Raw genomic sequence first — 15,628 nt, 5'->3', positions numbered from 1 at the left:
CTAAAATGATGATCGATGAACACTGCTCGCCTCTGGGGAGGGAAACTGTGTGGCTGGGATGACGGGAGAGAGAAAAAGTTTTTACCATGTGTCTTTTATATCTTTTAAATTTAGAACCATGTGAATGTCTTTCCTGGTAGAAACAGAAGGAAAATTTGAAAAGTAGCAAGCTCACAAAGTAAACTCAACCGTATCAAAGCCAAAATCCATAGCCCAGGATAAGCACTCCTGGCCTCAGCTCCCCACCCCAGCTATCCAGCTACACTGGCTGGTTTCCTCCCCCACGTGGTTTGGGATTTGTCTCCCCAGGAGGATTCAGGGAGCCGTGAAGTGTGGGTGCCGGGCTGGTACCACCACTTACCTGCTCCTTCTCTGAATACGGGTTGTTGAGGACGACTGGCATGTTGCCCTTCCCCCACAGGTCATTGAAGACTCGGTCGTTCTCCACACCGAGGGGCAGCGGTTTGTGTGATTTGCCATCCAGATCTCTGAAAGGCAAGGCAGGGGATGTGAGGAAGACACAACGTCTCGAGTGACGGGCTGGTCACCCTGCTCTGAAAGTCCTGAGTCAGTGCAGAACCTTCAGGGCTCACCCACCTGACTCTACGCGGAGACGGGGAGCTTTGGACCTGCAGACTGCCGCTTCGTAGGATCAAGCGTGAAGGTGAGCTCATCCAACTTGGCACTGATGGCTGGCACATACCCATTTTGTGGACATCGTTTTAGGATGACCACGACATAGATGTTGTTCTTCCCTCCCTCTTCCCTCATTTCCTCATCTAGGAACACAGGGGGCCCCTCTCCTAGCAGAATCCTATGCAGAACCCCTGGACAGCTTAACATCCCTGAAACTTAATGATAGAAGACACAGGAAGCAAGAGGGATAGGGTTGGAAACCAGTCCTGCGGGCCAAGGTGATAAGTCATACAAACGCCATCTAGAGCATTGATCACAAGAGTAGTGATACCAGCCCAGGATCAACAGGAATGATTCTGAAAATAAGGGGAACATAGCAACAGAAATAATAATACTATCAATAATGACAGCGTTTATTAAGTACTTACTGTGTGTCAAGCACTTTACATATGTTTTAGTGAACTTAGTCCTTGGGACAACCATATGAGGTAGGTATGAATGTTAATCACTGTTTTACAGATGGCATAAGTGAGACAGAAGCTAAGTCGCTCAAGGTCACAGTATTCCAGCCTGCTCCCCACATTTATTCTGAAGTGGAGGCTCTTACTAATACCATCACTTATCATCATCGTCACCACCACTGTCACCATCACCACCATCATCCTTATGACTGTCATCACCAGCACCATCGTAATCATCACCATCCAACTTCTCCCTATCAGCATAACCCTGTCACCATAGCCATCACCACCATCCCCATCAGCACCAGTATCATTAGCCTCATCATCACCAACGTTATTGCCAAAATCATTCTCATCCTTCTCATCAACATCACCTTCATCAAATCGGAATCTTCATCATCCTCATCATCCTCTTACATCATCACCATCACCATCATCTTCATTACCACCATCATCTTCCTTACAATCGTTATCAGATGAGGAAACTGAGGCTCAGAGAGTTTAAATCACTAGCCTAAGTCTCACAGCTAGGGATGATGGAGTTGGGATTCAAACCCAGGCTTGTTCCTGACTCTGGAGGTTGACTTCTTAACAATGAAGCTTTCCTGGCTCTCTGCCCTTGAACTCTGATAGGTTCAAGAAGAGGCTATCTTGGCTAGATTCCACAGGCTGACCATCCTCAGAGATGGAGAGAAGTCATGGCTGAAATGGGACTGACTTTGCGTCAAAACCCAGACCTCCCAATCAGTCCTGCCTCATCTCTGTTCTCCTGCCCTCTGAGCACTGCCCTCCTGCTTCCTAACGATCTGCCTCTTTTTAACCCTCCCATTCAGTTTCACTCTATGGTATCTGTCTGTTCCCCAGCTTTGGGTGATGTGGCTTGCTCCGTGGTCCATCTCAGTTTTGGTCCCACGTGTTGAGGCTGGCCGTATCCAGCCTTCTGTTCTATGTTCCCAGCTTTGGGGACTCCTGGTCCTGGCTCCATAATCTTCTCCAAACCCCAATCTGGTGCTGACAGTCATTTGGGATGAATCAGAAGCCAGGGCCCAAGCTCTGAGTACAAGGCCGTAAGTGGCCCCTCTGGCTGCTCACAAGGAGGGGGGGCTAACCAGAACCCCCTCCTTGCTTTGTTTCACAGCATTCTGGTGGCCCACGTCAAAGCCACTTCTGCTCCCCTTGCTTGGAGAGGTCTGCAATTGTCAGAGGGAACATTCTGTTTTACCCTCTTTAAAATGTCACCAAAACACACCAGGAGTGGTTCTTGATTACAGACATTTCCCAAGCCAATGGTTTACCTACATGGTGATAAACAGAGGAATTGTCTGCTGAGATGGCTGCTCTAAATGTCACTCCAGTCCCTCTCAGCTCTAAAACTCCTGATCCTAGGATATCACATGACCATAAATGGGGATTCAGCAGAGAAGAGAAGAGGTTAGTACTGTTTGAGTGTCCGTAATGTAGCAGGTGCCAGCACAGAAGTTATTTCATTTAATCTCAACAGATATTAAAAGCCCTATTTTACAGATGCAAAAACTGAGCTCAGAGAGGTTATGTAAATTTCCCAAGGTCCAGCAGTAAGCACACAGCAGAGCTGGGATTTGAAACTAGGTCTAACTGATGCTCGGCTCAGATCCTTCTTTTTTTTTTAAACAGAGACAGGAAAAAAGAGTCAGGATGCTTACGCTAAGCCAGAGGTGAAAGAGCAAGGAATCCAACATCTCTCACTGAATGAGGTCAGTTTACAAAAATTACAGGGTTAAAATTACCTAGGCAACTCTGAAACCGCTCACATGGCTTGTCTTGTGTGAATCTGCAGGGAGAATTACTTTTATCAACCTTTTTTTTTTTTAAAGCCTTTAACACCTTTGTTGAAATAATGCACTTGAAGTGTTCTGTCAACACAAACTTATTTAAGAGTCCTACGATGAGCAGGGGAAGAATATTTTTAACATGGGACCATAGGGAACACCCATTAGCGCCTGACGTGGAGCTATTTTGCTTCCTGCACCCGGGGACAAAATCAGAAGTAGAGTTAGGTACATTCTCAGCTCCCACCCCCACCCCAAGTCTGTCAGTGATAACCAGGTCTGAGGGGAATGAATATGTGGTTTATGGCCATGAATTTGCTCAGTATCTTCTTGCTGGGTTCGTATGGGCCGTTCAGCCTACTGGTTAAGACATGGGCTGTGGATTGGGTAGAGCTGGGTTCAACTCTTAGCTTTGCTGGTCATAAGCTGTGTGACTTTGGATATTTTCGATACTTAACCTTTCTAATTCTCAGTATACTCATCTCCAAAATAGGGTTAATAATAATACCCAGTTCACGGGGTTACTGCAATGGTTAAATGAAGTAAAGCTTATGGCGCTTAGCCTGTGGCATCTGCTATTGCTTTGACTACTAATTTGCTTACAGGCTGATCAGACAGAAACAGAGAAAGGAAAATGCTAGTTCTTTATAAAACAGTCAAGATTCCTCTAAGCCAGCACAGTCTAGGAGAACTTCCTGAGTCAATGGAAACATTCCGTGTCTGCCTGTGTTGTCGGTATTTTAGCCTCGGCCCACATGAGGCAACTGAATACTTGAAATGTGCCTATTGTCACTGAGGAATTGCACTTTTAATTTTATTTCACTTTATAGCTAGCGGCATCGCATTGGGCAGTGCTGGCCGAAGGCTTAACGTCTCTAAAGACTGAAGACATATAAGGCTTCCACCTGAGAAAGGGGCGTCTTCCCTGGGGGCTTATGGGGGCCCAGGCAGGATGTCTGTACTCAGACCTTTCTTTTTTTTTTAATTGAAGTATAGTTAATTTACAATGTTGTGTTAGTTTCAAGTGTACAGCAAAGGGATTCAGTTACACATACATATATTCTTTTTCCGATTCCTTTCCATTATAGGTTGTTACAAGATATTGAGTATAGTTCCCTGTGCTATATAGCAGGACCTTGTTTTTTACCTATTTTATATATAGTAGTGTGTATATGTTAATCCCAAACTCTTAATTTATCTCCCCTCTCCCACTGTCCCCTTTGGTAGCCATAAATTTTTTTCTATGTCTGTGAGTCTATTTCTGGTTTGTAAATAAGTTCATTTGTGTCATTTTTTTAGATTCCACATATAAGTGATATCATATGATATGTGTCTTTCTCTGTCTGACTTAACTTCATTTAGTATGATAATCTCTAGGTCCATCCATGTTGCTGCAAATGGCACTATTTCATTCTTTTTTTTATGGCTGAGTAATATTCCATTGAGTTACTGCATATCATGTCTTGTTCACAGAGCCCAGAAATTTGGGAATTCTTTGCTTCCTTTCTAGACTCACACCTCCCATCACTTAGCTCTGATCTCCACTCTCCTCTCTTCCCAACGAGCACACTATGTCCACCCCTACATTTATCCTTGCCCTCCCCAGGATGCCCTTTCATTTCCCTCTGCTGTGAGCCAACTCCTATTCGCCCTTCAAGGCCCGTTTCACATGCCACCTCTCCTGGGGGTTACACAAGGTCATGCTTGTAAAATGCCTAGTACATAGTCAGCACTAACCAAACATGAACTAAATTTATCTTTATTTACAGCTAAGGAAATTGAAGCCCAGAAAGATTAAGTAACTTGTTGAGCTCACACCACCAGTGAGAAGTGGAGGAAGCTTGGAAATCAAATGTCTCCTCCTCGCTGTTCCCCCAGCTGAGACTCACTGTGAACAGGGCCTATGGGGAAGGGGAGCCATTTCACTGGACCTCACACTCATGAAGAACCTCAAATCTAGATAGCAAATATCTCCCCCCAAATGAGGCGGAGGTGGTGAATGTATTTATCAGCTAAATGCAATTTTGGTTAACTCCAACGTATCATTGCTTCATTTAAGTAAACGCCCTGGGAGCCCACAGATGGAAGTGTTTGGGGCCTGGCTTGACTTCTGAGAAGCCTGGATGGTGACTCTCCTTTGCCAGTACTCTTGAGGCTCCGTCCTGCCCAGCTGCCTGAGGGGTCTTGATTTAGATCAGGGTTTCTCAGCCTGGAGCTCTTGATATTTGGGGTCTGATAATTCTTTGTGGTGGGGGCTGTCCTGTGCATTGTAGGATGTTTAGCAGTATCCCTGGTCTCTCCCCACTAGATACCAGTAACATCCCCCATCACCCCACCACCAGTTGTGACAACCAAAAATGTCTAGACATTGCCCAATGTCCCCGTGGGCAGGGGGAGAAATATACTCCTCCCTGTTGAGAAGCGCAGCTTAGCTGCAGCCGAGGACCCCAATCCCATGCTTCCCAGCTCCTTCCATCCTTGCTCCACGCCCACCCAAGGGTCCTTGAGGATTTATTTACTAGTTGTCCCTTGTTTCCAGATGGGACTGAGGAACCTGCCTTCACTAAGTGGCTGCTACGTACTCTCAGTGTCCTTACCCCCCTGGAAAGGCCACCCTCCAGTGGACTTGGCAATCTGGTAGACCAGCGAGGCCAGAGCCATCATGTGGTCATGTCTGGTGGTTCTCAAACTTCAGGGTGCATCAGAATCCATTGAAGGGCTTGTTAAAATTCCCCTGAGCCCACCCCCTGGAGAGTCTGAAATAGTGGGAAGCCTGAAATCTGCATTGTCAAAAGCACCGCACATCGGCCATGGATACCCTTGAAGACCCGTTTCTCTTGGAGAGCTCTGAGCTAGACTCTTGTAGTGAGCCGCAAGGTCCCCTCCTGGTTAGAAATGTCACCCTCCCCCCAGCTCCTCCGCTGCCCCCCTTACCCTCCCCCCATAGGATCAGGTAGGATGCCCTCCCTCCTACCTGGTGAGCATTTTCTCTGCTCTTTGGCAAGGACTAAACTAAAGCCCCTTTCTTCCACTTGACTACCTGGATCACCATACTCAAGCCAAGAGTCGGTCTAGCATCTCTAAACCTTCTGAGGACCTTTGCCAGATCCTTCCAACCGAGGCTCCCCTGATCTCTCACGCAGAGGGGATGGGGGTCCCGGGCCTGACCCCACAGGGTGTTTGCACGTATGCCGGTCGGCCCAGTGCTGACCACTAACCCACCCCGAGGACGCAGGATGGGGAGCGGGTGGGCCCGGCCTGTGTGCAGGGCACAGCCTGGAGGTGGGGACGGCCTGCTCCGGCCCAAGCAGGCGAGGAGGCCGCCAAGGAGCAGCCGGCCCTGGCAGGAAGCCCTGCCCGCATCTCTCGGCAGACACCACACTCTCCCCGAGCCCCCTTCTCGCCCTCCACACTCCAACGGGCTTTGGCTTCCGCCTCTACCTGGTTGCGGATGATGGGAGCTGAGCTGCAGCTGGAAGACTTGGGGGTGGTGGACGTGGGTGTGGGGTCGCTGTGCAGCTTTCCTGCTAGATTTCATCCCACCGGAGTGGGGGGAAGTTCTTGATAAAGAGAAAAGTATGCTCTTCAGAGCGGGAATTCCATGGCAAGTGCTGTAGCTGAGAAGTGAGGCGAGTGCCTCTGAGCTCAGGAACAACCATGACTCTCATTCCTAACGTCACCAAAGCTGGGCAGGGACTTCCCCAGTGGCGCAGTGGTTAAGAATCTGCCTGCCAATGCAGGGGACACGGGTTCGAACCCTGGTCAGGGAAGATCCCACATGCCACAGAGCAACTAAACCCGAGCGCCACAACTACTGAGCCTGCGCTCTAGAGCCCGCGAGCCACAACTACTGAGCCCACGTGCCACAACTACTGAAGCCCGTGCGCCTAGAGCCCGTGCTCTGCAACAAGAGAAGCCACTGCAATGAAGAAAAAAAAAAAAAAAAAAAAAAAAGCGGGGCAGGATTCTCCAGCTTGTGTCTATAGGCTCCAGGCCGGGGGGCTGGGGCTGAGTTTGGATCCCAGCTCCCATGGCTGATTGCCTCACCAGGATGTGGGCTTCTTGCTAACAGCTCTTCTGATCTATTTTTTGAGAGGCTCGAAATCGGTTTTAATGTAAAATCTCTTGATTTATCTATTTTGCCACAAATTCACTTTTTCAGTAAACTCTGCAGGCCAGATAAAACTCATGGGAGATCTACTCATGACCTTCAACCCCCAGTATGTGACCTCTGACCTAAAGGGATGTCGCAGTTCCTCCTCCTGGAGTGATATTCCAGAGAGGTCGAAGGCAGCAGTAAACCTTCCGGGTATGGCTTCACAGGAGGTGGAACGGTCAGGTACTTGGCCTGCAATAAGCATGGCTACCGTTGACCTTCAGGAAGAACCTGAACGGTTGTTCTGGAAGGAATCTTAGGGCTCATCTTGTGCATGTGCCATTTTTACCGATGGAGGAAGTAAGTAAGGCCCAGAGAGGTCAAGGGGTTTTCCTGAAATATGTAGCTGGTGAGCGGCAAAGGGGGCGGGGTGGGGGGTGGCAGCGGGTGGATCTAGAAGCAAGGCCACTGAACCCAGTCCAGTGAGACGTGATGGTGATGGTGACGGGGACAGCTATCGGCCAGTCCAGGGCCTGGCCACGGCACTGCTCGGGGAGGGGGCTTGGCGGGTGAACACGGTAGGCTGAGTAACAGCCTCCAAAAATAGCCAGTCCTAGTCTCTGGAACCCATATATGTTACCTTGCGTGGACAAAGCATCTTTGCAGCTGTGCTTCAATTAAGGATCTTTAAAATAGAAAGATTATCCTGGATTATCTGGTTGGGCCCAAAAAGTTGTTACAACTATCTTTATAAGAAGGAGGCAGAGGGAGATTTGACCACAGAAGAGGAAGGCCATGTGACCATGGAGCAAAATGGTAGGTGTGCTGCTGGCTTTGAAGATGGTGGAAGGGGCCATAAGCCAAGGGATGCAAGGGATGCAGCTCTAGAACCCGGGAAAGGCCAGGAAGCAGCATCTCCTCTAGAGCCTCCAGACTTAAGACCTCCATAATGTAAGAGAATAAAGATGTGTTCTTTTAAGGCACCAAGTTTGTGGTCATTTGTTACAGTAGCCACAGGAACGACGGCTGATACAATGAGTGGGTGGTGACAGGGACGGGGACGGCACGGTGGTGGGATGGCTGATGGCCCCTGCCCAAGTGTCCGACCTCACTGCCTACCACGCTCCTCCTACTGGCTGAACTCAAGCCCCACAGGCCTCCTCCTTTCAGTTCCTTGAACATATCAACCTCATCCCTGCCTCAGGACCTTGGCTCCCGCTGTACCCTCTGCCAGGAACACACTTCCCTAGATTTCACATGGTTCACACCTGCTGGCCTCGGTATAAATGCCTTCAGAGAAGCCTTCCCTGACCTTCCGATCTAATGTGCTACCCAACCCCAAGCCACTTCTCTTGAAGTCAATGTATTACTTCCTTCACATCATGTATCACTAACTAAAATGACTGCATGTGTCTGTTTGTTTATTATTCATTTCTTGCCTATGATATGACTCTAAAACGCATCAACAGTGGATCCCCAGCTCTTAGGACAGTATCTGAGGCAGAAGATATGCTCCGTAAATATCCAGCGACTGAAAGATGGAGAGAAGCCCTCTGGTTACACGCGATTTGAGGTGGGTGGGCTTGTTTCCATAGCTCTGCCGCAGAACGAGGGTCTGGGTGCCCACTGGACCAGGTGGCAGGGATGTAGATGGGAGGAGGGCACAAAGCAAGAGCAGTAACTGCTATAAACAGGACCTCTGTCCCCCGCCCAGGAAAGGATGGGCTGGGGAAGCCACTCACACTCGAATGTTCAGGGTGAGAACGAAAAGCTGAACCCAGATTCAGCGTGATGACAAAGTTAACCGGAGTCAATTCCTTCGTTGAAAAATGCCACCAGAGTGATTCAAAGCCATGAGGCAGGTCAAGTGCAGCCTAGGAGGAGATTCTCTAACGCAGACAGTCCTGGAATCAATGCTGTCATTGGTCGGTCTGAGATCAGGTCTCCAGGGGGGCTGTCTTTAGTCGGCGACAACCTCAGGGCCTCGGTTTCCCCTTCAGACTGAGAAAATATTCTGATGTCCTCAGAAATTTGATGGCTGGTGGTCAAGGGCACTGTGGGCAACAGTGCAATCTACAAAGTTAGTAGAGGTCAAGAGCACGGGTTTAGGGTCGAGTTCCGGCTTTGCCACGGGCTGGCCGTGTGACCTGGCACAAGTGACTGCCCCTCTCTGAGCCTTGGTTTCCTTATCAGGAAAACGGGGTGCTATGCAGAGAAAGTGAATTACTTGATGTAAAGACCATAGCCTGGGGCCAGGCCCACCTGGAGTGCTCAGCAGAGGCTGACCAACATGACGATGACAAAACTCAGGCTTGTCATAGAAGGAAGCCACCTCCCCCAACTAAGCTGATTCTCTAGGGTTGAAATTGACTTCCGTTCCTCCAGCCACATTCCCTTGTCCGGTTTCTCTTTAACTGTAGACACTCACTGTGAGACGTCTAGGTAGAACCTGGATAGAACCCTGTGGCCAGTACTGTGTGACCCTGGGCAAGTTGCTTCACCTCTCTGAGCTTTAGTTCCTTCTTATATAAACGGGGGCTAAAACTACAGGTGCTACTTAGGGAGCTGAATTCATGCAAGCTCTGAAGAGCTGACTGTTGCGAAGGTACTCTTGTAAGTAACCAAGGGCCCTGTGAGTGGATGAGAAGTTATCAGAGCGCAGGGCGAGGCTCACCAGCTAGTCCAGATGGATGCTGGACCGGAGACCTTGGCCTCTTTAGAACCCTCCTTCAGGGCAGCAAGCTGAGCAACCTGGTTATCCTCTGACATGCAGCATTTTAAAGTGACCGCTCCCAAGTACAGAAGGTCCCCAAATCACCACCTTCCTTCCTGACCATCCCTCACCTGCTGCCGCCACCTGCCAGGGCCAACTCCCCCTGGGATGAAGGGATGAGACTCTGTCTAAAGTAAATATCCCTTCTCTCCATAAATAAGGGCCAGCACGCCAAACAACAGGACTAGGGGTACCCGATGAGGGAAAGAGATTAGACAGAGGAGGGGAATAAGTCCACAGCCAAGAGGAAAGGACGGAGGAAGAAAAGGAGGCCAAGAGGGCAGAAGAGTCAAGGTCGCTGCTGAGAACCAGTGATGGCCCAGCCTCTGCTCGGACCCAGAAGCCACGGACACTGAGTGTGACCTGGATGTGGGGCTCTGGGCCTGGCAGGCAGCTGGCCTCATTGTCATCTAACATCTGGGATGCCAGTCTGACCCCACCCCAAAAAGCAGCCTGGATGGAGAGGCCCCTGGGAGGACGAGTCATTTCCAGGCAGCCCTGCGCTCCAAGGGGCTTGAATCCTCCCAGGCCAGCAGCCCCAAGAGGGGCCCTGAAGAACATGCTGCCTCTGAGTTGCATTTCCTGACTTGGGACACTGATTCGTAACGAGACACTTATCTCAGCCGTGAGCAGACAGTTTGGCAATTTGTGGGAGCGCTTTTGTGGTTGTTACAGTGATGGCAAATGCTCCTGGCATCACAGCGGGAGGGAGGTGGCATGCGGGGGGGGGGGGTGAGGGACCTCCTGCAATACCAACGACAAACCCACTCAAGGAAGAAGGATCCAGACTGCCACACAAACTTTGGACATCCACTTAGATAAAAAAGCATGCTTAAATTTCTCAGCCAAGATCTCAATTTGGGCTTATGTATAAATTTGGCTTTAAATTATACTGAACTTTCCATGTGCAACTGTTGGGTAAATCAAAGAAAGACAGAACATCGTTTTATCAGGAATCATTCACCATTTTGGAAAATCACGTCACCAAGGTGACGCTGCAGGTGGCATTTGAGTTGCCAACACAACACACCTGTGTCAATCTGCATTTGACGCCGTCGTGTTTGCAGCAAGTCTATCTTTAGGTGCAAACATGTGATGTTCCGGTGGAGCCATGCCTGTGCACTGATATATTAAATTATAGGCTCTTTTATTATAAATGACTTTTATGCTCTATCTCCTTTATTTTATAGTTAGGGCGTTATATTGATTTACAAAATGTAAAGTGTGGGTAGGTTTTATGCTCCATGAATGAGCTTCTGGTTAGTGAAGGGGACATTTAAAAATATTTGTTAAAAAAAAGGAGGGGAGCTTCGCATCTAGCCATTGAGCTGGGGGAACACGTGCTATTACACAACCTTACTCAACCTTAGAACCATTCATCTTAGTGGGTTTCGTGGAGGCATATGCTTGCCCTGGGTCACTTTCTCCCACATCGTACCTCCACCAAAGCAGTTTTTTTGGCTACTTTTGGTCAATCACACTGCACGTGAGACTGATGTGGGATCCCTGGATGAAGGACCCTGAATGGATGAGGGCAGCTGAGAGCTCAGATGTAACCTCCTGAGGTGGTAAAATAGGTCTGCGGGAGCAGGACCCCACAGCAGACAGCTGTGTGCCTCCCTCATTCTTGGGGACACAAGGCTGCTTCCCTGAGATGGTGTTTGGAGAAGCCCCTTGGGGTCTGGCTGCAAAGAGGGCTCCCTTTAAAGTTCGTTACACTCGACGATCTCATCTCAGTCTGGTGTCCTGTCTCCGGCCTCCTCCAGCCGACAGTCCTGTCCCCGGACTGTCAGCTGGGAGAGGGAGTCACATTGGCTCCTTGGATGGAGGGCCCAGCTCCTAGTGAAACGAGGGACTTCTCCACATCATACCTGGTGATTCAGGCTCCCGGGGCCAGGGTGGGACTGAAATAGAGGCCCCGGGGGAGGCTCACACCTCACGCCCACCCTGTGCCCAGCTGAGAATCAGAACCCAGTACATGGGACATTAGTACAGGGGTTCAGCTGCCCCGCACGGTGAGATGGCCCCATTCACTGCCTTGCTGCGCCTCCTGGGAGAGGTGGTGCTGAGGATGGGGGGCATGTATAGGATTAGGAGGGGAAGGCCGTGCCCAGGAGCCTCTGAGGACGGACACTTCCAATGCCTCCTGGAAAACAAGGCCAGTGATTGATTCTGGACTATACAGCTGCCTTAGAATTTAAGTCCACGGAGTGAGACCTGGGGGGCCTGCTGGCTGCCCAGAAGCTATCTCAAGGCTCAACACGTCATCTCCACTGGGTGTGTTGCTGTAGGGACCCCTGGGAGTTGGCTGCTTTGAGGTCTGGATTCTAGCCTGGGGGACCTCCCTAGTTGAGGGAGAATCAGGCAGCAGGCCCCTGCCACCAGGAGAACCTCGAGGACTGATCCTGGCCCCCAGCTCTGGAAATGGACAGCAGGGCACTAGGGGCCCCCAACTCTGCCCACACCATGGCCTGTGTTTTGGGCCCAAGACTCGCTGTCTCTCGTGGAGACAGGACCCAAGGTGTCGGGCAGGCTCCAGGGTGTGTGCAGGGAACTCACAGGAGTGAGAAGGGGTGGCTGGGAGGGCAGGGGCTGGGCGGGCAGCAGGTGCCCTTTGTCTCCCCTCTGCCCAAGCCTTCTGACAGAGCCTCCACCTTCCTACTTGGGGTCTTGCTGGCATTGGTTCAGTTTTTGCCCTGGTGTCAGATGCTGGAAAAGCCCCAGGATGCAATGGTGGCCGGGGTGGGCTCCACGGACTGAGGGGCCCACCAATGGGCAGTTTGGGGGCCGCCCCACCAGGAAGGAGGACCGGATCCCATGCAGCTCCTCAAATGTGTCAGGCACACTTGACCACAGGACCTTGGCACCTGCCGCTCCCTCTGCCTGGAACACCCCTCCCCCATGAAGCTGCGAGCCTCCCTCTCCCACTTCCTCTGGGTCCTCCCATGTTGCCTTCCTAATGAGACCCACCAGCTTCCGATCTGAAATGTCACCCTCCCCAACACTTCCTAACCCCTTCCCTACTCTATTTATCTACTTGGCACATATGACGAACGGTCTACGTAGTTTACATCTTCATCTTCCCCACTCTACTGTAAGCTCCCAAAGGTCAGGTGGTTTGTCAATTTCATTCACTCTCCAGGTCAGAGGACTTGTCTATTCATTGCTCTAGCCCAGTGCCAGAACAGTGTGGCACACAGTAGGTCCTCAACGAACATTTGTTAAACGAATACATTCAGGGGCTTGGGGAGCTACTTTAATCCAGGCCCCCAGGGGACTTCCTGGTGACCTCTAAATGCTCTTGGGACACTCAGGGGTCCTTGAGGAGGGGGCTGGGAAATCTCGGCCTGGATTTCTGGGGGGCTCAGACCTGAGCCTCCCTGTGTAAATAAGAAGGGTCTGCCTAGTAACACTGCGGGCTGAAGGGTCAGGGCTAGACCTTAGATGGGAGTGGAAGAAGGCAGAGAGAAACTGTTCTCTCTCTCCTGACTAGTTCCCGACCACCTGGCCCAGCTGCTGACTCCTCGCCAGAGAAGGAGCTAGAATCACCCACTGTGTTGCCAGCTCTCCTTCCCCAGAGATTCAGAAAATGCCAATCTGGCAAATACAGAGGGGCTGATACCCAGCTCTTCAAGTGCTAGCCTTGGCTCCCATATGACCTGAGCAATTCCAGTGTTTTGGGGGCGTCAGGGCCAATTCTCTACTTTGCCTCCATTTCCTCCTTTTCAAAGCTTCCTTGCCCTGGACCGGCCATCACCAGGAGAGAGCTAGCTTGGGCTGAGGGTTACCCAGCTCTCAGCTCTTGGCGCTGCCTCTCTCTCCCCAGAGCCTCGGCATCCACCCACGCCCAAGCCTGCCATGTACATGTGCCTGTCATCACCGGGTGGCCTCGGGAAAGGCCCCTCCTCTCTGACCCTCTGTCTTCCCACTCATGAAATATGGATTGCAAAAATCCCCACCTTGTGGGGTTGCTGGAAGACAGGACCTCAGCTACCAGGATTATGAACTCTGGGTTTCATGGCAAGAGATATGTGCTAGACATTACGCCCACTGCATTCCTGCAACAGCAATTTTCAGGGCAAGAGGCAAGTGTGGTTGAGTGGACGTACGTGTGCAGAAGACTGAGACACTCAGGTTAGCTTCCGGGCTGTGAGACAGTCGCAACACATGCTCGCGTACAACACACGTGCACACACATGCACCTGTGGAGCTTACCTGTTCACCTGGATTTCTGCGTCCTTAGTCTCCGCTTTGGCAGGTCCCCCTCCGTTGATCCCTTTGCCCCCACTGGTGAGAAGATTCAGCACAGGCTCTATCTCTTTGAGAAGTTTATTGTTCTCCCCAGAACTTTTCTTGGCAGGGTCCTGGCTTGGGGGCCTGGGAGCCAGGCCATTGGTGTGGGAGAGCAAGCCAGCTTCCTGCCCCTGGTCTGGCACGTGCCCATGGTCCTGTGGCCCGTTGCCAGGACCCGTGGCCCCGTCCACTGCCAGGGTCTGCTCTTTGCTGGCTGATGACTGGTGGGACAGATCGACGGCTGTGGTTGGGGGACCCAGGGGCCGTGTCACCCGGATGGTCTTGGGGGTCCCGTCCCCAGTGAAAGTGGTCTCCAGGTGCGTGGTGAAGCCCTCGGGACCCCTCAGAATGAGGACCACATGGGTCTCGGAGGCAATACCTCTGAGCACCTCCAGGGCGCTGTCATAACTCAGGTCCACCAAGGGCTGGCCGTTGACGGCGAGAATGATGTCCCCAGCCTGGATGAGGCCGCTCTGCTCCGCGGCGCCCCCTCGAATCAGGTCGGAGATGATCACAGGTGGCTTGCTCACCCTCTCCTTCACCAGGAACCCCAGGCCCCCCACTTTGCGCTTGAAGAGGCGGACAGAAATGACATTGGGTTGGATCTGCTTAACGCTGAACATGTGATTCTCCATGGTGTCTAGTGTCCAAGGGTCGGAAGACCTCAAAATGTGTCAAGCCGAGGCGATTTCGCCGGGAGCAGCCAGGCTTCTTCTGGCTGTGACGAGCGGAGGAGCCGGGGGCTGGCGCTGCAGGGGCCAAGGGGAGTCTGGAGAGGGAGCTGCTCTTGGTCTTGGTCTTCTCTGCCTTTGACGTCAACTCAGCGTCACTCACTCATTGTCGTTGGGCCGTCGGTGGCATGATTTCCTGTGTCTGCCTCCTTCCTTATTCTCTAAGGAAGTGATGGTTGATCAGGCAGACGTCAGGGGAAGCAGTGGGACGTGTCCCTAAGCAACAGGTCAGGCAGACCGGGGAGCAAACGTGTCTGGTGGATGTGTCTAGAGGTGACGCATGCTAGCGGGGACTATCCCCGGGGCATTGCCATCCCGTTAGACGCAGATCCAATCTGGGGCCTCCTGAGGTCAAGAGAAGGAAAAAGGGAGGGGAAGAAAAGAATTAAAAAAGAGAGATGGATGTGGAGTGTCCAACACCACCATCAAAACTAACATGGGAAACGCAGCCAACTGAGAAGTCTAGCCATAACATGCTCTGGAGTTCTGAAGCCAACCTAGAAATGAAATCCTTCTTCCTCGAGGGGCATACTTTGCAGGTAGCTGCATATTGCCTGGTTTCACCCACAGGATCAAAGCCCTATGAGACCGAGGGGCTCCTTGGGGGAAACCACTGACAGTCAGCCCCAGAAATCAAATGGCAAGAACCAGAAGACCTCTCTTATCTCTTTCCCACCGCAAGAAGTCACCACTCCAACCTGTCACGCAGCCTTTGGCTCTCTGAGTTTTGCACCGTTTTCCATCCTCAGGTCAGGAGTTCGGCCGACAAAGATCACTGGGCTCTCCATTCTGGCTATTCCCAAAGCCCGCCCACAACAAACCCACGGGAC

The 15,628-nt window shown here is 51.2% G+C and overlaps 1 protein-coding gene across 1 annotated transcript in view; it reads right to left on the bottom strand.

The window, feature by feature from the left end:
- Positions 1-14,702, bottom strand: part of NOS1 (nitric oxide synthase 1) — a 94,798-nt gene extending 80,096 nt beyond the window's left edge. The window contains exons 1-2 of the mRNA XM_068562420.1: positions 13,990-14,702; positions 362-488 (exon numbers count right to left, since the gene is read on the bottom strand). Coding sequence (XP_068418521.1) covers positions 362-488; positions 13,990-14,702 — 840 coding nt within the window. The remainder of the gene's footprint in view (positions 1-361; positions 489-13,989) is intronic.
- Between the last annotated feature and the right edge of the window lie 926 nt (positions 14,703-15,628).

This window comes from Eschrichtius robustus, chromosome 14 (assembly GCF_028021215.1).
Source record: "Eschrichtius robustus isolate mEscRob2 chromosome 14, mEscRob2.pri, whole genome shotgun sequence".
Lineage (NCBI taxonomy): Eukaryota > Metazoa > Chordata > Mammalia > Artiodactyla > Eschrichtiidae > Eschrichtius > Eschrichtius robustus.
The sequence above is the reverse complement of the archived record's forward strand: the minus strand, read 5'-3'. Positions and strand labels throughout refer to the sequence as shown.